General features: G+C 40.4%; 1 protein-coding gene across 1 annotated transcript in view; it reads left to right on the top strand.

The window, feature by feature from the left end:
• KIRREL3 (kirre like nephrin family adhesion molecule 3) overlaps positions 1-22,497 on the top strand; it is a gene marked incomplete at its 5' end in the record, with an annotated part of 152,255 nt that overhangs the window by 113,646 nt on the left and 16,112 nt on the right. The window contains one exon of the mRNA XM_015821452.1: positions 12,369-12,478. Coding sequence (XP_015676938.1) covers positions 12,369-12,478 — 110 coding nt within the window. The remainder of the gene's footprint in view (positions 1-12,368; positions 12,479-22,497) is intronic.

The following is a 22,497-nucleotide window of genomic DNA, read 5'->3' as shown; positions in this document are numbered from 1 at the left end:
ATTAACATAAGGGTTATGTTATGGATGTCATGTTCCTTGAGCCCGTTCCCTCCGTCTCCAGCTCGGCCGTATTTAGTATAACAGCAAGATTTGGCTCACTTCTATTCTCCACCCAATTAAATCATAGCTTTAGACAAGTCTCCATCACAATTTTCATCAGCCCCATCCCTGTCATTGCTACTGCTACTCCTACTGCCGATCTTGATTTAAAATCAGCATTAAAACACAAACAATAGACGGTAAATTAAAAAGGCATGAAATGACACACTCCTTGGAATAATCGAGGGGAAGAATGGGGGGGGAACCAAAGCAAAGCAAAAGGACGCCAACAGACAGAAAGCCTGGATGAAAAGAGAGGGTCTTCAAGAGGAACTTAAGGGAGTCCTTCTAAGGGTCTCCACCAAATTCAGAGATGGCATTCTAGGGTGCAGGCGACCATATCTAACATTCAGTATGAGTGACAGAGCTGGCTTTCTCATATGATGGAGTCTAATTGTTACCTCAGGGATAAAACACGGGGAGAAAATGGCAGCAGTCCAAAGGTTAGGGAATTACAGGACTCATAGCCTGGCCTGTGTCCCCTAAACTGACCTACTATTTTTGGTGACAGAGAAGAACTCTGTTTCATTACAAGCATTGAAGACCAATTCAGCTTTTTTGTCCAGCATCATCATTTCACATCTTTTTTAATATTCACCTCAGGCAACAAAATGCCAAGGGCTGGTCTTCACCCTCTGAGCACCCCTGAGGGCCTTGCTAATCAACCTCATAGTCCAGTGAAGATAACCAAAGGCTTTCCAAATGTTTTGCGCTTTAACTCCTACCACACCAACCAGCATGGACAACGATAAGGGACTGTAGGAGCCGGTTCAGCCTTGTAGTAAGCCACTATCCTTTTTTCTTCTTCCCTTTGGTGTCTGAACTACAACTGAGCTCTTGCCAGATTTATTTAACTTCTGAACCAAAACATTCTTCTGTCACCTTTTTTTTTTTTTTTTTGCAAACAAGAATTAACATGCCTTCATTGGTATACCTAAAGTATACATGCTCTTAATCAGAAGAGGTGGGGAGCAAATAGAAGGAGTAAACCCAAAGAAATGCCTTGCTGAGATAAGCTTATTCTTTCCCTAATAAACTTTGATTTATTAGAAATGAAGACTTTTACAAGCCATGGTATTTAAAGAACCAGAAACCCACACAACAGATTTTTTTTTCCCAACAACGCAAATCTCCTTGTTATGAGACAATCTCTCCAGCAGATATTGGGGAAGGAAACTCACAATCAAATTGCTTCAGTTTATCCTACTCAATTTTGAAATTCTAGAAAAGGCCTCATGTTCTGCCACTCACCTCCCCTTACCCCCCCCCCCGAAAGTATGCTATCAATATTCCTGGAAATAGAGAAATAGATGAAAGCATCTGCCTGATTTGTTTTCCCTTGCTCACTTTTTTTTTTAAGGAATGAAATTCTTTCTGCCCCATTTATAACGAACGATATGAATTTCAATAAATTCTTATTAAAACACAAAGCAAACTGAATCATCGTTATGTGCAGAAACTGCTCCGGGATATTTTGTTAATCCTAAACATTAATCAGCTTGATGTGAATTCATAAGCTAACGAACCTAGCCTACCCACATTCCGTTCCCTTTTCATATAAGTTGGAAGGCATAAGAATATTTCTATCCACTTACAGCCATGTTTTGTATCTCACACCTCTCTACAACATGGCAAGAGAATTCAATCCATTCAATTAACATTGTCGGCGGCTTCCTTTGTTTTGCTGTGAAAGAAATTCAGGTTGACAAGTTAAGTTTTTCTTGTTTCATAATTCAAGTTTGCTTGTCACTTCAAAATGCTCTGGTTCCAACAGAAGACAAACTGTGCATTGTTTTATTTGATAAAGCCAAGATGAGGAAAACAGAGAATTCTCAACGTAAGCGTGGAGCATTTGGCATCTTGCAGCCATCTGCCACTCATCCTATCTCCCTCTTGAGAACTTGCTCAGATGTTGTCTGTTCCCTTCCCCAAAAGCAGGAGGAAAGACCCCATCCTGCTGGTTCAAGGAGCTTTTTAGAAGACACCTGTCTGATCAGCAGATGCTCTCCAAGCATCAGAGAAGATGCCGTAAAGCATTTACTTTTTGGCAAACGTTAAATGCAAAACGCATTGGGGACAAGGAAACTTTCCATGCAGCATCCTTTGAATTGAATAAGATCATCCAGTTATTCCCGGCAACAAGGATAAGCAGAGATGGTCAAATGGATTCTTTTATCCAAAGAAGAGAATATGTTTAACTTAGTTTCTATTCAGAAAATTTGTGCTTGCAATGAAAAAAAAAATGAAATTTTGATTTTGTTTTTGCTAATTAGATAGGTTTGTTGCTATAGAAATGGCTAGTACATACTGTTGTGTAAAAGTAAAAAGTTGAGATTATAATGTTATCTTCTATTGTGCTAAAGAGAGTTGGAAAATGGTGCCTTTTTCTCCCCTCCTTCCGCCGTGCCCTCAAGACATGGCTTTTCCATCAAGCGGGATTGGCCTAGGGGGGGGGGGGTTTATAGGGATTTTAATAGGGATTTTATAATTTTTCTAATAACAGGTTTATCTAATATATATTTTAATTTGGTTTTTAGATATTTATTGTATAGCTCTGTTTTTACTTACCTGTAAGCCGCCCTGAGNTCTTTATACCATGTGGTTTTTTTTTTCCTTCCCCCTCCTCCTAGTTTTCTATTACTTTTTTTTGAATTTCTCTTTGTATTTTATATTTTGATAAACTAATAAAATGTGAAAAGGAAAGATCATCCAGGTAGCCAGAGAAGCTACCTGACTGAATAAGTGACTTAACCCATGTAGTCCTCCAGTTATGAGCGTAATGGAGTACGCTCATAATGATCCTAACTCATGATAGTCCTAAACCATGACCGACTCAATTTTACCATCTTTTTTGTGATGGTTATGGCAGTCGTTCAGCAAGGGCCACAGTCATTAAGCAAACCAATGATTCACTATGGGCACCGGCTTGTGAAAACTGTAAGTAAATGCTGGTTTTCAGCAAAACAATCATAAAACACGGTCATGTGAATGGGGGAAGCTGAAAACAGCCATTAAGTGTGGCCTGGTTGCCAACTGCCTGAAGTCCAGTCATGTGATCATGAAGGGGTGTGGCCATCAGAGATGGGAGGTGGTCATCAGAACTTCAAATCTAGGTCATAAGTACCCCGCACAGTTATGTATGTCGAGGACTATCTATACTGTCAATTTTTCAAAGAATCAATAGGCCACTTCTTGGTCAGTTCTAGCATACTGTAAATGATTAAAATTTGAGCATTCTTGTGCTGCTTTCTTATATGTGCCAGATCTCACTTCTACATTTGCAGAATAGTTTTTACGTACTGTTTCTCCAGGACCGTAAATAACAGAAACAATGAAAATGCTAAGAATATACAGTCAAGAGTAATTTATTAATTGATAAAATTAAACACTGGGTTAGCAAATTACAAGTCGCTTCAAAAATGTCATCAGTAGGTTCATCATTGGGGAAGACTTGAGAAACTCCTTTGTTAATGAAATTAACAAACTTTTCCAAAAACTTGGAAGAAACCAAGAGGGACCAGACACATTTCAATTAAATGAGAAAAGCTTGTCACTTTCTGGAATAGCTGTTTTAGTGCTAATGAAAATTTAGATCATCCGTTTTCTGCATGAGGTACCTTGCCAATTATAGGGGGAAAACCTTTATTTGTAGTTTACCTGATTTTAAAATGATACTCAGTTGGATGGTCTTCCTTCCTTCCTTCCTTCCTTCCTTCCTTCCTTCCTTCCTTCCTTTTTCTTTCTTTCTTTTTTTCTTTCATTCTTTCTTTCTTTCTTTCTTTCTTTTTTTCTTTTCTGTAATCATTTAGATTATTTAGAATGTCTCCAAGAAGTCAAAATGCAATAAGAACTCCAGAATGTATATAAAATACCATAGGGTTTTGATTAAATCACTTGTGGTCACATCTTCACTACTTTGACCTTCAGTTTGTAGATATTTCTGGTTCTTTATTAACTTAATCACAGTACTCAGCAGCCAATGGGTGTATTAAAGGCTTCTTTTTGTACAATCCTGTTCTTCAAAAGCTATAGCCTTCTTGGTTTCCCAAACTTCAGTTCAACCCCAAAGGAAGACCTTGCAAAGGCATTCCTTCCAGGGCTTTATCAGTTAAGGAAGCAGAGTCCTTTGGGAAATTGCAGAGGGATGGATAAAAAAAACCCCAAGATAATTACAATACAGTTACCTTGCAACAATAAGCTCAGAAGCATGACCAAAGCTATAATCCCAATTTCCCCCCCCCCAAAAAAAAATGCTGAAAGAAATTCTGAATCATCTTGAAGACACCATAGTAGAATAGCAGCTTTTGCAGGGTTTTGAAGAAGAGAAAAATGAAGGATATAAAAGAAAAGATAGCTGGTTTAGTGCAGATTTGTCTCCCACAAGGCACAATGAAGCATCATTTTGAATCACTTCCAATCACAGACTGATACATGACTGTAAAATGCTTTTTTAGTTCCCCATGATCTGAAGAGTTGATCTAGTGTTCAGGAGCTCTTAGAGCGCCTTCAGTCTTGAAGCTTTTGATCTACTTGCGGACCACTTCCATTTTGCTGGGTAGAAATCAGGAATTGTCGTGTAATAAATGTTATATTGTATTACCTAAGCCAGAAGTATCCAACCTTGGCAACTTTAAGAAAGTCCAGGGTGATGGAGTGGCTATCAACAGAATTCTTGTTTTAATAAGATGCAAAATTCATCACAAGCAATATATGTATATAGTAATCAGAGAGATTTTCCGGGGGAAGAAACTTTTGCTGGTCTTAATACAGGGCTTTTCAACCAGTGGTACGGGTACCACCTGTGGTACATTGGCACCTGGCAGGTGATACGCGACCATCCTAGAAAAGTGGTAGCGGGGGAGGGGAATGAGCTGAACCGGTGGCAGCACCGCACAAACCTGAGTTAGAGATGGCTGGAGCTGCAGGGCTGTCAGGGCTCAGCAGAAGCGCCAGGATCAGCGCTTCTTCGGGGCTGTCAGGGCTCCGTGGAAGCACCAGGATCAGCGCCAGGCTCCAGCTGGAGCTCAGCACTGATCCTGGCGCTTCTGCTGAGCCCTGAAGAAGCACCAATCAGCTGGAAAGCAACACTGATCCTGGTGCTTCTGCTGAGCCCAGAAGAAGCGCCGATCAGCTGGAATGTTGCAGCATCTCCAGGGTCTTGTGTTTTACATTCAGATGCTTGGCAACTGATTCATATTTATGACGGTCACAGTGTCCCAGGGTCATGTGAAGTGACCAAAACCTGCTGCAACACTCAGCAGACGGGGGGAATAAAAACCAAACACCCCCCACCCCACCCCCACTGCCAATCCTCAACAGAAATGCTCACAACAGTGAAAACCTCGGACAGGAGGAAGAGCGCCGCCGGGTGGGCAGGCAGGTATCTTGCTCGGCTGTGGCTTGGGGGGCACTTTTTCAGTGCCATTGTAACTTCAAACAGTCACTAAGCGAACTGTTGTAAGTCAAGGACTACCTGTACTTCATCACTTTTTTCCTTTTTTTTATCATCAAGTTTTTGACACCTTTCTAGGTGCCTAGTGGTACTCGGATATTGCCATATCCTAAAAGTGGTACAATGGGTGAAAAGGTTGAAAAGCCCTGGCTTAATACACATCTATTGTCGTTCCTGGATGACTTTACCAGCTAAAAGTTGTTTAAGGACTATAATTCTCTAGGAAAGACTCCATGAGTCCATAATTGACTTTTCCTTGAGATTAAATGTTGAGGCTTTGGTGCTGAGGCCTGGACAGAATGGAGGAAGAACCAATAAAATAAAACAAGGGGAAAAGAGTAGAGCAAAGAGAGAAAAGAAAAAGGGTTTTTTTTTTCACTGTGAAAAGTGAAAGTCCATCATGATATGTTTGTAAGCCCATTACTAAAAGATGCCTGAGGGTGATAGGCAAAGGATGGCCTTTGGGGGAAAAAAAGCATTATCAAGGTAGAATAAAACTACTAAATTACATATTGATTTGCCTGATAGCACTAGGTTATCAATTAAGAAGCTATTGCCCCAAGGACAGCAGATGTTAATTCATGTATTAGTAACCTTGATTTTGCTTCTTTTCAACCAGCACAGCCCCTGTACTAAGTTTGTTTATCATTGTTAGACAAGCATTCCTTTTGCTATCTTTCAATAAGAGCAAAACAATTAGCTCGTCTGGGTGAAATGAAAAATGAATGGAGGGGGGGGGGGGAATTAAGAATTTAGATCAGTGAGATATAACTTTTCTCATTAGTTTATCTCTCAGTATTTCAGTGGGAACTAAGAGATAGGACAGGATACACTTTTTCTGTTCCTCACGCTGACTGAGTTCACATCAAGATTTGCTTAATGATGGTTGTTCAATAAACATAGTTGGCTGACTTCATACTATACCCCAAAGCCCTAAATCGGGAATTTGCAAGCTTTGAGAGGCCAAGAATCCAGTTCAGCCTTCTGACCTTCTACATCAGGGGTCTTCAAACTTGGCCCTTTTATGACTTGTGGACGTCAACTCCCAGAATTCCTCAGTCAGGCACGCTGGCTGAGGAATTCTGGGAGTTGAAGTCCACAAGTCTTAAAGTTGCCAAGTTTGAAGACCCCTGTTCTACATGGCCAGAGGAAGTCATTTGGTGATGCACTAACCGCCAAAGGAGAATGGGGATTATGGTGGTTGTTTACTTGTTTTTGTGGGGAGGGAGATAAAAGCTTAGGAATGTGGGCAGGAGACCTGGCAATGTGCTGAAATCTGAGTCTAAAATTCTGCCTCTCAAATTGTGCCACTGAATTTGTATGAAGCAGTTTGGGAGAACTCACAACTCTGAGCGAGCAAACCACATGCCAGGTTAATCTAAGATGGGAATATAGTCATTCAGCACAGACAATCAGCAGAGTTTGTTTGGCTAAATTTGCAATTGATCAGTAGACCATTGTATCCTAAACTTCTGACTGTATGGAATTGCACTCACAAAGTAGCTTGATCCAGCTTTTCTGTGAGGGTCCCTCAATAATTCCAAGTATAGGATCTATTTTAATTGGGAGGTGGGTTTTTTTTCCACCTCCAAAACACCTCAATCCAACTAATACAGCATTGGTCAGGCTTACTGGATTTTTTCCAGATCTACCTGTAGATTACAGAAACCTGGGATTGTAAAATTGTTTGGTAATTAAGCATGCAAGGTGTTTGAGCAATGATGGCAGAAAAACTCCCAGTGATCTGGTTCACGCACTTTTTTTTAAATTTTATTTTACTGCTCTGCCATCTCTCTGATTCTCGGTACCTACAAACCTCATCATGTTTGGATGTAGACTGAGGAGCACACAGATGAACTCTTGAGTTACTGTCTCTCGTAAAATACTCTGCCATTCAGAAACCAGCCTGAGACATGATTTGTAGCCTGTCTCTTGAAAGCATGCATTATTTACAGGGACTTCAAATCTGCTCCTATCCCGCAAGCTTCCAAATTTAGTTATAAAGTGCCTTCTTTTCTCCCAACCTCTCTAGTGGTTAAAAACCTTCCCACCAAGCACTATTACATTATGCAGGCTGCGAAGCAAAGATGCTGATGAGTATTTAGATTTTTTTCTACCTCTGCCTCCCTCCCTCCCTCCTTTTGTAATCAAACAGGAAATTGGGGATGCCAAAATAAATGACTAAATTAAACCCATTTCCACAAGTATTTAATGGGTTGGCAGTTTGCACAATCCAAGGGAGTTCTGTGAAATGTTTACACAAGCAGATTAAAGCGCCTTGAAAGCCAACCCAGGATATTGTAGCTGGGGAGTTGCAAAAGCAAGCTATTTTCTCCTCTCCCCAGAAATCATGTAGTGTAGCTTTGAGAGACAGGGTGACTTGTGAACCTCAGCGTAAATTCTTGTGGCTTCCTGGTGCTGAGGACAAACAAGAGGCTGTCCCTTCCCCCAAAAGACAGCCATCCTTTCCCTCATTTAGCTTTGTCTCAATTTGCCTCAGCTTCACAACTCAACTCTGAGCAGTTCACCCCAAAAAGAAACTCAGAGGATCTTTGCAGACCTTACCAGTCTGAGTCTGAGGAAGTGAGCTGTAGTTTTCAAACCTTTTTCATAACATCTGTTAGTCGGAAGGTGGTTAGGTGTGGGGGAAGTCAGCTCCCCAGAGAAGGAAATATTAAAAGGGCAGAAAAATGTATTTCCTCAAAAGGATTTTAAAAGCAGAAACCAACCCTGCCCCCCCAAGTCTCTCTGTCCCAAGCAGAAGCCAGCTCTGTACAAATGCAGATGTAAACCATCAGAAAGGCCTCAGCTAGGAGATCAAGAAGACAAAGACACCTAAAATCTGCATACCCCACCCAAACTCTAAGAGTCGTTAGCCCCAGCACCAGGGAAGCAGGATATAACCCTTGGGACATAATAGGATTAACCCACCACAATCAAGAATACCAGAAAGGCACACCCAGACTCAGGTCAGAATACGTGACACAGAAAATACAAAGCCTAAAACAGGAACAGGAAACTACTCCAAACAAAAGGCTTCAGAGGGTATAAAAACCCACTCCCCACATGTGCTCAGCCCTTTTTCTCTCCCTTTTTCTGCCAGAGCCATCTTTCTGTCTGGCTCTTCAATAAACGGCAACCTTCTTTCTAAAGCAGTCGCCATGTTGATTATCCCCGGCTTGGATGAACCAGGATGAAGACTTTTCCTTCAACAGGTGGTTCCAGATTCCTTCAGATTTCTGGCTGCCAAAGACTTAACACAGGTCTCCTCCTGCAATGCCCAAAGGAGAAGAGATCCTGCTCAGAATAAAAGATTTTTCTTCCCAATCTAGATGAAAATTCTCCTGCACAATTCTCTCCCTTCATATTCAGTTCGGCAGACGTGTAGAAGAATTTCCCAAAGGACTGGGGTTTGAGACATAGCTTGGATTTCTCTCTCACCTTGTTCCTTAATTAGTAACTAAAAGATCATATTTTTTTAAAATAACTTCTTGGATGAAATACTCAAGGCCCCTGGGATTTTTAACCTGATAGACTCATTAAAAAAGAAGAAGCAATCTGCAATATTTTACTTCTTTTGCTGTTTCGTGGTCCTGTTCAGTCCAAGGTACAGGCAGTCCTTGTTGTGTGTATTTAGTGACCGTTCGAAGTTACTATGGCCCTGAAAAAAGTGATTTATGACTGTTTTTCACCTGACCGTTGCAGCATTCCCCCCATGGTCACATGATCAAAATTCAAACAGTTGGGCAACTGAGTCATATTTATGTCGCTTGCAGTGTCCTGGGGTCAGGTGAATCCCTTTTGCAACCAAGCAAAGTTAATGAAAAAGTCAGATTCCCATTAACAACTGCAGAGGCAAGACAGGTCGTAAAATGGGGCAAAACTCACTTAACAAATGTCTCACTTAGCAACAGAAACTGGGCTGTAAGTTGAGAAGTGCCTCTATTAACTCCAAACGGTTCTATCAACAGATAACGCCTTATGTCAACAAGATGCATAAGAGAAAAATGCCGTCTTGCATTTTTGTCTACAAATATATGAGTAATGCTGCTGCAATGGACCTTTTGAAAAGAAGGAAGGGAGAAGGAAGCAAAACCTCAAGAAACCCATCAGCAAAGTGGCTACAGCAAGGCCACTGGCCACAACAGCCGAGTTCAATTTTAAGACTGAGTTCCCGCTTACTGTGTACGAGAACTGAAAGGCACAAGAGCACTTAAGTACAAGGGGGGGGGAGAAATCCTCAAGACTAACATCCATTCAAAGATCCTATCCCAATTAGTTTCTCCAAGTAGTGGTTCAACCAATATCTGAGTGGACACTATGGAAATTAGAACATACAAACTTTCAAATGGCCTCAGAGCAATGCTGCAAATGTCTTTTGCTGGACTATTTAATTGAATTCAATGTGAAGGATCCCCTGGTTCAGTGTTTGATGTAACCTCATAAAATCTGTTTTCTGACATCTCCTGGACAGAAAACCCAATGTTTTAGTTTTATTCTTATCTGTTGGAGCCAGAGGGAAGAGTCAAGCAAGGAACTAGTCTAAAGTGCTTATGTAGGCACAAGAAGGTGAAATCTGGCCCCTCTTGAATGCCGTTGAACCTTATCTAGTCTTTCCCAGGTGCAAACTGTCACTTTGAGAAGATTTCTGTGTTTGGGCATGAGCAATAAATCAGCTAATTGAATTCTTTATGTGTAAATCTGGTTATTCACACCTGACAATATTTAATTTAATCTTGCTTACATTAGAAGGCACATATAGACTATCCTTTCATATGGGTTTTGTATCATTCTAATTGTCATGAGTTCTTCCAAAACGTCATGGGATTAACAATTGTGGGAGAAAGAGTTGTGCTTTATTCAAAAAATGGTTTGATTTTTACCTGCTTCAAGAGATCAAATAAATGCATTTTAATGTTCGGTAGACCTTTGCTGTGTGCCAAATTTGGTTTTACCGGGGAGATTTACCAGGGGACTTTTGTTCCGGTGTGTTTTGTTTGTTTGTTTATTTATTTATTTATTGCAAACTAATTTCAGGACTATTTATTGGAAAGGCAGGGCATAAATCTAATAAATAAATAATCTGCCTTTTAATACGTTTATTCGAGGGCCAATTATGACTAGCACGCCTCCTCTTCCATGTTTCTTCAAAGCTTGTGGCTGTTTAGATTTACCTTCCTCTCCGTCTTTAATCTTAGGCAGGCATAGGAAAAAAAAGTGTTTCCTTTCCTTTCAAGCCTGCTGCTTGTTATCTTGGGTTTAATTTTTCAAAATAAGCCTCTTCAAAGATTTCTGGGTGACTCTTGGGGTACTGGGGTGGGGAGGTGAGAAAGAAACGAGTCTCTAAATCTCACTGCCCTTCTCCGGACTCTGCTGTGTGTAAAAAACAGTCCCTTCCCTTCCTCTTTTAAGGCTGATTTTCACGGTGCTTTCTTGGAAAATATCCAAAATACCTACTTGTGTGTTCATGAGGTTCATTACTTAGATGATGTGATAGTTCATTTACCAGAGAGGATTTTCAATCCATGGATTTACAGTATTTTAACTCTGCTGACCAGGAAACAAGGAATATGTTAGAACAAATATAGCACGGAAAGGCTCTTCTATGTCAGTGGTGACCTTCCGTTTGTCTGGACATTTGGCTCAAGATCCTAGGTCAGGGGTAGGCAACCTTGGCTCTTTTATGACTCGTGGACTTCAACTCCCAGAATTCCTGAGCCAGCCATGCTGAGGGGAAAGGGAGAGGTTTCCAAGCTGAGCCATGCTGGCTCAGGAATTCTGGGAGTTGAAGTCCACGAGTCATAAAAAAGCCAAGGTTGCCTACCCCTGTCCTAGGTCATTGTAAACAGAGTTAAATTCTAAGTTTCAGAAGACTTAAGTTTCAAACCCTCTCAATACTATCCAATGAAAGTTGAATAACAATAACAATAACAACAACAACAATAATAGAACGACTATGGCAAAGACAAGCAAGGGTAGTACCAATAGTAATAGGCACCTTGGGTGCAATCCCAAAACAACTGGAGCACCACTTGAACACCATCTGTAATACCATCAAACATCCACATCTGCCTATCCCAGCTCCTTGGTAAGGACTCGATAGGTCAATAAAAATGCTAAATCCAGTCTGAACATTTGGCTGACTGTGAGATGATCAATAATAATTATATTATAATTTATTATTACATAATTATATATTATAATAAATGGCAGCAACCCTGCTTCCCGAATACATCAAATGGGTATCCTAGAAGATTCATTCAGGCTCTTTCTGAGGTTCCAGGAAGATAAGGATAATTACAATGGTACACAGTGGTACCAGATACCTTGGTATTCATCCTTAATTGCTTCCAGGAGGTGCAATGAGTACCAAAAATGATGAGTATCAAATGAATTTTTCCCATAAGGAATAATGTAGTGGGTCGCAAGGCAGCCAATACTGACAAATTCTAGCTTGTGTGTTGAGTGCCAAACAAACAATGAGTACCAGGACAAAATTTTCAAGTCAAAATGCATTATCAAATTTGTTGAGTTTCAAAGCAGTTGAGTACCAAGGACTGTACCACTGTATAAAGCAGTGTTTCTCAACCTTGACAATTTTAAGGCATGTGACTTCAACTTCCAGAATTCCACAGCCAGCATTGCTGGCTGTGGAATTCTGGGAGTTGAAGTCCACATGCCTTAAAATTGTCAAGGTTGAGAAACACTGGTATAAAGCATTCCTGGAAAAAAACAAAACAATTGTTGGACAGACCTCTGGAGCAATGAGCATTCCTATTATTTTTCATAACAGTCACTTCTTTATTCTTTTGCTTAGATCTGAAAGGAGTAGTTTCAGCCAAGAATGATATCCGAGTTGAGATTGTTCACAAGGAGTCTGCCTCCAGCAGAGAAAGTGAAGAACACCCAGCAATCAAGCAGTTAATGGTAAGGATTCATTCTGGCTTCCCTTAATCCATTCAGCTGTCCCTCCCTCATAACAATAATGAGTGCAGACATATGTTTTTTAGTGTACGAAAGCCTATGACAGGGAGGTATGCCGTTTCAAAATTTAACACATTGCTCAGAGCTGTTAAAATCACAGAGTGCAGCTTTATTAATGCAGACAAGAGAAACAGGAGAGATTGACTACTGCTGTTCAGCAAATAGCCTGCGGGCTTTGATGAAAAGTAAGGTTTCCTAGTCCTTGATGGAGAAGTTGACATCACCACCAGTGGACCCAAAGGATGTTAAGCAATGCGTTACCGTCACTCCGTCATCTATTTAAGCACAAACAACTAAGATGCATGTTCGGTTGCAAGATGGATGCGTATGAAGACATACACCAAGTCTTTCAACTGGGGAAGCTTGTTGGTTACCTCATTAGTGTCAAACCAAGCATAGTTGGGTGACCTGAAATTACACGCCATTCCAACTATCTCTCACAGATGATTCAGGATGATTGGATGCCTGGGGCTACATCTAAATGTTATCTCCCATAGCAGTAAAAATAAAATATTAAACAAAATATGCTGCTCATCGAAATGGACAGTTCACCTTGAGTTAGAGTTCAACAATTTTGCTACCTCTTTGCAGTGCGAAACATCACCTGCTGAGGTCATGTGAGGACACCGATGGCCTCCCCAAACCTCACAAAAGTGTTTTTTGTTGTTGTTCAGTCACTAAGTCATGTCCAACTCTTTGCAACCCCATGGGCCATAACATGCCAGGTCCCTCCCATCCTCCACTATCTCCCAGAGTTTGCCCAAATTCATGTTCATTGCATCGAGAACACTGTCACTAACCATCTCATTCTCTGCTGTCCCCTTTCTCCTTTTGTCTTCCATCTATCCCAACATCAGGGTCTTTTTCCAGTGCTCTTCTCATTTGGTGGCCAAAGTATTTGAGTTTCCATTTCCAAAAAGTGTTACAGTACCAAACTGTAATTTTTAGAGCATCCAGAGAAGGAAAATACTTAATGCACAACTGGAGAGTATGAATATTACTCTGCTTTAATTAAAATCACATTTTCCTTATGACCCTTTCTCCTTAAAATGTAGCTCCCAGCTTGCTTTTCCATAGCTAATTTCAACCCTTTGGACCCAAAGACACTGTGCTATTATAAAGATTGGTAAACGTAGACTGGGTCATAGGGAGAGTTGACTCATTCAAGGAGTTTGCTACTCAGTCCCCATACTGCTGAGTACATCAAATAGCTAATCCGCCATGAGGGGAATGAGGAACTCTCCATTGTTCAGCATTCTCTCTCCATTGGACAACCAAATTCTGAATTGTCCTTTGTTTTGTTTTTGAAACTCTCAGTAAGAACAAGAATCACACAGTTGGATTTTGTGCAGGCTTCTCAAAGTTAAAAAACCAAATGGACACCGATACCAAGTTTACTTGGCCATGAATTTAAATAGTCAAGTTAAATTTTCATAAAATAGCTTATTTTATTACTGTAGTCTTCTATATACTCCTTTATTAATTCTTGTGCAATACATTCCCAATTTACTACCTTTCAATCTGAGCTGAACTACACATTTAAATTGAAATAGTTTTTTTTTTAATTTATAACTCTCCCATAATGCGAGGAGGGAGCATGTGTTTTGCATGTAGAAGGTTCTCAGTCCAGTCTTCATCTCCTTCACCTATTGTAACTACTACCAGAAGGGACAACTCAAAGAAAAATGAAGCCACGGTCTGATCTGATAATAAACTGGTTTCCATTCTCCCATTTATCAAGGCTGATGAAGCTATGGGTCTTCCTTTTCCTCCTTCCTCTTCCAAAATATCCAGTTATCGCAAAGATTGTCTGTTCATTTGTTAAATTTCTACACTGTCCATCTTACCTAAGTGAGTCTGGGTGGTTTACAACAATATACACATTGTTACATCTTAAATCAGTTTTTCTCCAGTTGCATTAAGACAGCGGCATCTAAAAAATCAGACACAAAGATCCAACAGCTTCCCCAAAGCCCTTTGAGTTCCATTTGATGCTAGCCAGGAACATTCCTTTTGCTTGGGAATAAAATGAGTATATCAAGCTATAGAGCAGTGGTTCTCAACCTGTGGGTCGGGACCCCATTTGGGGTCGATCGACCATTTCACAGGGGTCGCCAAGCAAGGCTGTCCGCCATTTTTTTTGTCCGCCATTTTTTTCCCCTTTTCCGGCAGGTGCCTTACCTCCCTTGGGCTGGCCCAGCTGGTGGTCGGCCTGCTACGCCTCGGCCGGCGCAGGGGGCGGAACCACCCATGCACGGCGCTCCCGGGCAGGGAAAGTCCTCAACTTATGACCGGTTGGGTAGTCCTCGACTTACGACTGGTTTAGTCCTCGACTTACGACCGGTTTAGTCCTCGACTTACGACCTTTTTAGTCCTTGACTTATGACCGGTTGGGGTCGCGGCATTAAAAAGGTTGAGAACCACTGCTATAGAGAGTGTCAGTGGGAAAAAGCCATGGGCAGTACCTTCAAATCGAATCAGAATAGCTTGGAGGTCTTCTAGTCCAACCCCCTGCTCAAGCAGGAGACCCTACACTATTTCAGATAAGTGGCTGTCCAGTCTCTTCTTAAAAACCTCCACTCCAGCTTCTGAAGGCAAGCTGTTCCAGTGCTTAATTGTTCTCACTGTCAGGAAGTTTCTCCTTAATCCCAGGTTGCTTCTCTCTTGATTAGTTTCCATCCATTGTTTCCTGGCTTGCCTTCTGGTGCTTTGGAAAATAAGCTGACCCGACAATACTTTGTCTAACATCCCAGAGGGGTCCCAGTCTGTACTTTCTAGCGTGCTTAGCAAAATAAGTAGTTCATTCCCGCTTAGTGCCATCTCTTTCTCTCTCTCTCTCTCTCTTTCTGTTTGCAATCCTTGCTCCCGGCAGGAGAAACTAATGGAGACTTCCCTTCTCATGATTAAAAAGCCTCTGTATCTTTCCTCCTCATTGCTTGCAACACTAGGCATATGATCCTACCTCCTAGCAATAACAGGTCCAGCCTGGGCACATTCAAATTACATCCTAATAAGAATTATTAGGCAGAAATTTGTCAACGAGCTGACAGATTTGGATCTGACTTCATTAACATATGAGCTGCGATGAATCATTGGCAGGACTGCAAACAGCCCTGAGAGCATGATGGAAGTCAACCAGCCTGCTGTGCAAAGAGCAAAGGAATCTGGAGATGTGGCAGAAACCAACTGCTGCCCTATCTCCTCGGTCTAACTCCATGTTGAGTCTTCCTTCTTGGACTTCTGCCAAATTTCCACATCAGCCACCTGTCAAAAGTTGGCAACTTAAGATGTTTAAAAATGAGCTTCTCCATCACGCCAGCAATCATTGCTATGTTCAGCTGGCAAGTTGCTCTGTGTGTGTGTGTGTGGTGGGGTGTGCGAGTGTGGAAGGAATACAGGCTTTGCAGAACAAATCTCTGAGCAAATGGAAGGAGGGAAGACCTTCTGTGCTGCTCTCCCATGCATTCCCCCCCCCCCCCGCCCGAGCTTTACAAATGAATGTTGCCTACTATACAGCAGGAGGCATTGTGTAGTAAAATAATGAATATTTGAAATATCCATGGCCGAGAATGCTCACACTTGGATGTAGAAGTCATGCAGAATTTTTTTTCCTTCCTTATTCATGGTTAGTACTAAGACTTCCTTGGTCCAGGTTTTGAAAGAGGAGATGGAGGAGGCAATGATTTCTTGTACCAGGTCCCACTAATCCAAATGCTTCCTACTGGAGCTAACACATAGCACTCTTTCATTCCTTTATCCTTTTTTCTGTTGGAATCACGTCCAACCCAGCACACACGTTCAAGCAAAGCTCAATAGATAGCATCATCCATGAACAACTAAAGGAGACTCAAAAGACTTATCATGCAATAGGTTGAAGCTAATCCCCCAGGATATGCTGTATTCTCACATCCCACTTTCCTACAAAAATGGGAGTCTCAAAAGTCTTAGAATCAACCTTCGTCCTCTGATGTTGAGATTCTCAGATAAAGACTGGGTGAATTACCACCAAGCTATTCTGTGGGTGCAGGCCCAAAGTCATTGTGCATGTTTGAAGAATAGGTCCTATCAGGAGAAGGTGGTTTCTTAGGAGTAAAGCTTATTTGCAATCATCCTTATTCTGAATTTCTCCATAATTAACAGTTGGAGTATGAACAAAGTGCCAGCGTCTCTCTGACTTTCTAAGTTTTCAGTTTTAATAGACCAATGCAGAAGCAACATCTTGATATAAATACCTCCTAATCAGGCTAATGTTTTTTGTTTCTTTTTTGTTTTGTTTTTTTTAATGATGTTACTGTGTATACTTTGACTCTTGGGTTAGATTTGGACTTTGTTTTCAAATCTGATCCTTGTCTGCTTATAGTTTCTTCTGCTTTATGCATATACTGTACACTAACTGCTGACTCTGCTGTGGGGCTAGTGTTCTTGTTCAGAAACAATTTGGGGTAGAATTCTTGAGGTTGAAGTCCAGACATCTTAAAGTTGCCAAAGTTGAGAACCACTGCCCTAGACAAAGCCAACATAGAAAAGAGGAATCCATAGACAGCTGAGTCAAGAATTATTATACTACCAACTGAGAAGTACAATCAGGAGTCTGATGCAAAACTAAACCTGATGTTGAAAACCTGTGTGTGCCACTTGAGGTAGAAAAGGCCAAGAAACAGATTTGCAGAAATTCCAGCTTGAAAACCTATATCAAACTTTCTCTCTATTCCTTCTTGTACCGGACAAAACCAAGGCATTCTGATTTTTCTAAGTAATCTTTTTTTTCTGAAACTCCTCCCTTTTCTGTTTAATAATGCATCCCTACTTCCAAGACAGGTGTTCATTTTTTCCCCATAGAATTTCCATAGGCGTCTTTCTGGAATTGATTCTTCCTGCAGAGTCATGCAATTTCTCCTCCACTGTGTTTTACCAGTGATACATGGGGCTGTGGAAAAGATTTTAGGTTAGGGAAGTGACTATTTTGCCTTTTTCTCTTTTAAATCTCTCACTTTGTATTAAGAAGTTCAGTCTGTGCAGCTGGAGCTCTCCAAGGTACTGAAAATCAGTTTGTTTCAGAATCAGATAAACCAGGGGGTCTTCAAACTTGGCCCTTTTATGACTTGTGAATTTCAACTCCCAGAATTCCTCAGCCAGGGTGCCTGGCTGAGGAATTCTGGGAGTTGAAGTCCACAAGTCATAAAAGGGCCAAGTTTGAAGTCGCCTGAGATAAACTCTTACCAATAGGGATAGTCCACAATTGAGCTCAAAATTTCCGTTGCTAAATGAGACAGTTGTTCAGTGAGTTTTGCCCCATTTTATGACCTTTCTTGCCACAGTTGTTAAGTGAATCACTGCAGATGTTGTTAGTAACACAGTTGTTAAATGAATCTGGCTTCCCCATTGACCTTGCTTGTCAGATGGTAGCTAAAGGTGACCCGGGACACTGCAACTATCATAAATATGAATCAGTTGCCAAGTGTCCAAATTTTGATCGCATGACTGTGGGGATGCTGCATCAGTTGTAAGTCATAAGTCACTTTTTTTTCAGTGTTGTTGTAACTTCAAACAGTCACTAAATGAATTTTTGTAAGTCAGGGACTAACTGTAATAGATCAGACGATCATTAAAATCTCTCTGTCTCTCTTGCTCACTAATGTAAACAATTTAAGGAGAGAAGCAACCTAGAACTAAGGAGAAACTTCCTGACAGTTAGAACAATTAACCAGTGGAACAACCTGCCTCCAGAAGTGGTGAATGCTCCAACACTGGAAGTTTTTAAGAAGAGACTGGACAGCCATTTGTCTGAAATGGTATAGGGTTTCCTGCCTGAGCAGGGGGTTGGACTCGATGACCTCCAAAGTCCCTTCCAACTTTATTATTATTATTATTATTATTATTATTATTATTATTATTATTATTATTATTATTATTATTATTATTATTATTATTATTATTATTATTATTATTATTATTTTGGCATTTGATATCATTCCCAGGTTTTTACCATTCTACCTCTCTTCTTTTACCCCCTTGCATCTACTCAAGAGACACTCTCTAATCATTCTACCTTGAGGCCCAGCATAGTCAAACTTAACTTGAATGAGGTTCCAAGTTTGAACACCTAAAACCTTTGGTAACTTTCAAGTCTCATTCTTGACAATATCTGCCGCTATTTACTGTAAAGATGAATGCACTATTTTTTCTCTCTACCTTTTTGTTCTATACTAGTTCCTATCATGAAATCCCATTCTTCTGATAAAGTGTTTCTAACACTCATCTATTATTATAACAAACCTTTTTTTTAACTTCCTTGATCTCAGAGTCAACTCTTTTTGTTTACATAAGCAGTGTCTCATTACCTTTCAAAGCATTTGAATTTTCACTATGGTTTTTTTTTTTAAATGAAGCTTTGCAACGCAACTCAGAATAATTTATCCCAGCAGTAAGCCCTATTGCATTCAAGGAGTTAATCCTTGTGGTGCTTATCCACTTAAAGGGTGAAAAAACTTTTGATGTCTGGGAACACTGCATCTTTTCAACTTGAGTCATTTTTGGCTTCTACTCAATGAGATGTTTCCTAGGGAATATGTTGTTGTTAGGATAAGCATGCAAACAATTCCTGTTCCAAAGAAACCTCATTCATTTTGACAGGTAGTGTGGCTCTTTCTTCCTGAACTTCAAATACAAAAGATGGTCAAAAAAGTCTCCCCACAAGAAGTATTACCTTCTTTATGCTATGATAGGATGCTTCTCAAACATACAATTCCCATGTACCAGTTTTGTAATGCTAACAGACATAGAGAGAAACAGAAGACAGACAGACAGACAGGTGAGAGGTAGAAATAGAAACAGAGATATAGATAAATAGACCCAACTCTTGACATTCCCATATGAAATCTTGGTGTGTTTTTTCTAAACTTCCATGCATTCAGTTTTTAAGGACTTTATATAACTTCTGCCATCAATGTTCAGAACCCTTTGCAAGTTGAAAAATGCCGCTGCATCATTTAATATTTGTGTGTTCAGCAGAACATGTCTAGAACTGCGCAACTAAATTTGGGATTTGTATAATGAGCTTCTGCTTTCCTGGCCTTTTAGAATTCAGATGAACAGGAGCAGAGTTTCCATACTTGAGGGAATCCCAAAAGTGCAGTGTGCAGTGCAACTCTAGCTCAATTCCCTGCTCAGGAGAGAAATTTCTTGGGAAGACTTAGGACCGCTTGGTATTTCTCAGTCTAGTGAACACTGCAGATAGGATGTGAGAATTAAATTGGGACGGTGCATCAGCCATTCTGAGCCTTTGGAAGAAGAATACTAATGAAAAAGAAAACTTGGTAGCAATTGTTCTACCAAGAGATTGCTCCATTTAGGGCTCTGTGGAGATATAGCAAGAATAGAAGAATTGGGATACAAGCCCACATTCTTTTGGAAATTATCTCTTGTAGGTTGAAGAGGATGTTGCCCAGGCCATCAAGTAATAAGGGTCAGATCTACTCCTGTTCTTTCTTTTCTTTTCTTTCTTTTCTTTTTTTTCTTTCTTTTCTTTCTTTTCTTTCTTTCTTTCTTTCTTTTCTTTTCTTTCTTTCTTTCTCCCTCTCTCTCTTTCTTTTTTCTTTCTTTCTTCTCTTTTTTTTCTTTCTTCCTCCCTCCCTCTTTTTTCTTTCTTTATTTCTCTCTCTCTTCCTTCCTTCCTTCCTCCCTCCCTCTTTCTTTCTTTCTTTCTTTCTTTCTTTCCTTCTTTCTTTCTCACCTTCTCTTCCTTGTCTTCCCCATACAAAAGGTTGAAATAGAGTAACAAGCTGGCTCTTGCTGGGAAGCTGAACTGATTGCCTGCAGAAGGTTTTAAATCTAAACCAAGCACTGAATGCCATGCTAAGATTACAGAATGTCCCTTCTCTTCTTAATATATAGCATTTGCTCAGCAAATTTTGCTATGTTCCAAGAAGAATAACAGTGTGGATCTCCAATGAAATGAAAAAAGTCACACAAAGAAAGCAATGCTGAGATCAGTCAATGTCCCCATTTCTGCCAACATCACTTTTCTCCCCATTCTTTGTTTTCTGTCTTGGAAAGGATGAACCTCAAAATACTTCCCCTCCATTCTTCCTGACTATTTTCAAACAAGTCTTGTAATACGGCAGACTTTCTGATCCAATTTCTAACCTCTTCCTGTCCCTTTGAATTACCACTCTCTCCTCTCTGGTGTTCATACCATTTTGGTGTTTAATATCAGTTGAGAATATGATTAACGTGCAAAGATCTCTTACATTGCAATCATCTGTGCAGATGTTAAATAGAAGGAGACAAAATATAAGCCATTATAGCACCCACTAGATATCATTTTCTAGCATCACTGTTCTTTCCTCTCGTCTGTCAGATGCTACTCAGGTCTTGCATCTGGGCTCACTTCCAAGCCAGTCCAAATTATAACTTCCCAGATTTTGCAGGGTGTCATCAAATCTGAAATCTAAAGGCATTAAAACAACTCCACCTCCTCGAACCACTAATTTTGCAATTCCATCAGAGCAATTAGGTGTGTGCCATGCCATTTTCTGCTTCTCAACATGGTTGGCTATCCATTGCGAAGGTTTTGTTTCTCCCCTAGAAAACTTCACTAATTGTTTTCCACTTCTGAAGTCCTATTGGATAAACACCACCAGGATTTCTCTTTCTCTTTGGAGGAAAAAATATTACATGCTTGTTCCTCCCCACAGTTTTGCAACCAGCATAATTCTCTGTGGCTCTTCCTAATTAATAGCTTAACAGCTCACCTAGAGGTTCGCTTTACTCTATAGGTTGCCCAGTTCTGACATAGGTCATATTTCCTCTGTCTTCCTCATCCTTATTTTATTGATATATTTTTTTTATTTACAAAGCATTAAACTTCCTTATAATTGCACAGAAAGGTTTTGGAAGAGCAGAGCATGCAAAAGAAGCATTCATAACAGAATAACAATATAACAGCATAACAGAGTTGGAAGGGACCTTGGAGGTCTTCCAGTCCTTTCACATAATCTTGTTTGTTTGTTTTTGTTTTCTATACCACTCATCTTACTAACACAGCAACTCTGGACAGCTTGACCCTTGTAACCCGTTTTCTGGGTTCACATAATACACTGAACAATAAACGAACTAGGTGGGGTGGGTTGTACAACACACCAAGTAACTTCAAACTCATCAAAAACAAACCCCAAGGAAATGCTAATCAAACCTAGCATGTTTAGGGAAACACAGTGGCTGACTCTTGCGACTTGACCTGGTTGTGTGAACTCAGCCAAGTCTGTCTTTAGCGAGTCTCCTTAAACGGAAATGACAGGAACAAACTCAGCTTGAGAAAGGGGAAATCTCCTTCCAGCCAGGTGAAAATTGTACGTCTTATTTTCTATGTTTGAAAGCCCTGGGATAGAGAATTGGCTTCTCGGAATGTGTAAAGCAATATTTACTTGGAAGGCAACGTGCGGACGTGCAATTGTTTTTCTCGAGCATTCAAGAAGAACATGATTCCAAGTGGCCTGGTCTTTTGAGTGGTGGCAATTTTTACTGTTCTCCCAGCCCTTGCAAAGAATCATGGGCGCTGTTGCAGACTGGCTGTTTTGGGGCGGGAGGAGAGGTGAATCAAAACTAAGTGAAAATAAACTTCTGTGGCCCCTTTTGAAATCTGCAACACTGATAAAATTTGGAAGGAGGTTTGATGTCATGTGTCTGATTAACAAAACACTTAAAAGGACTTTCAGGCATATTTTTCCTAAAAGCATTTATTAAGATTACAGAGACGTCAGTACAGCATGGTGGAAATGCTTAGATCTGGCTGCTTCTTTTCCGTTACACATATACATTCTAAGCATTCCCCCCCCCTTATTTTGGGGTCATGGTTCACATCTTCCAATTAACTTGGAAGATGTGATTTACTTCCGGTTTCTTTTTCCCGGGCTATCCTTATTCTCCTCCCTTTTTCCCTGTTGCCTGGTTTAACTATAAAA

Source organism: Protobothrops mucrosquamatus, unplaced genomic scaffold (assembly GCF_001527695.2).
Source record: "Protobothrops mucrosquamatus isolate PMUCROS unplaced genomic scaffold, P.Mucros_1.0 scaffold1333, whole genome shotgun sequence".
NCBI classification, from domain to species: domain Eukaryota; kingdom Metazoa; phylum Chordata; class Lepidosauria; order Squamata; family Viperidae; genus Protobothrops; species Protobothrops mucrosquamatus.
Note: the sequence above shows the minus strand (reverse complement) of the source record. Positions and strands in the feature narration are given on the sequence as shown.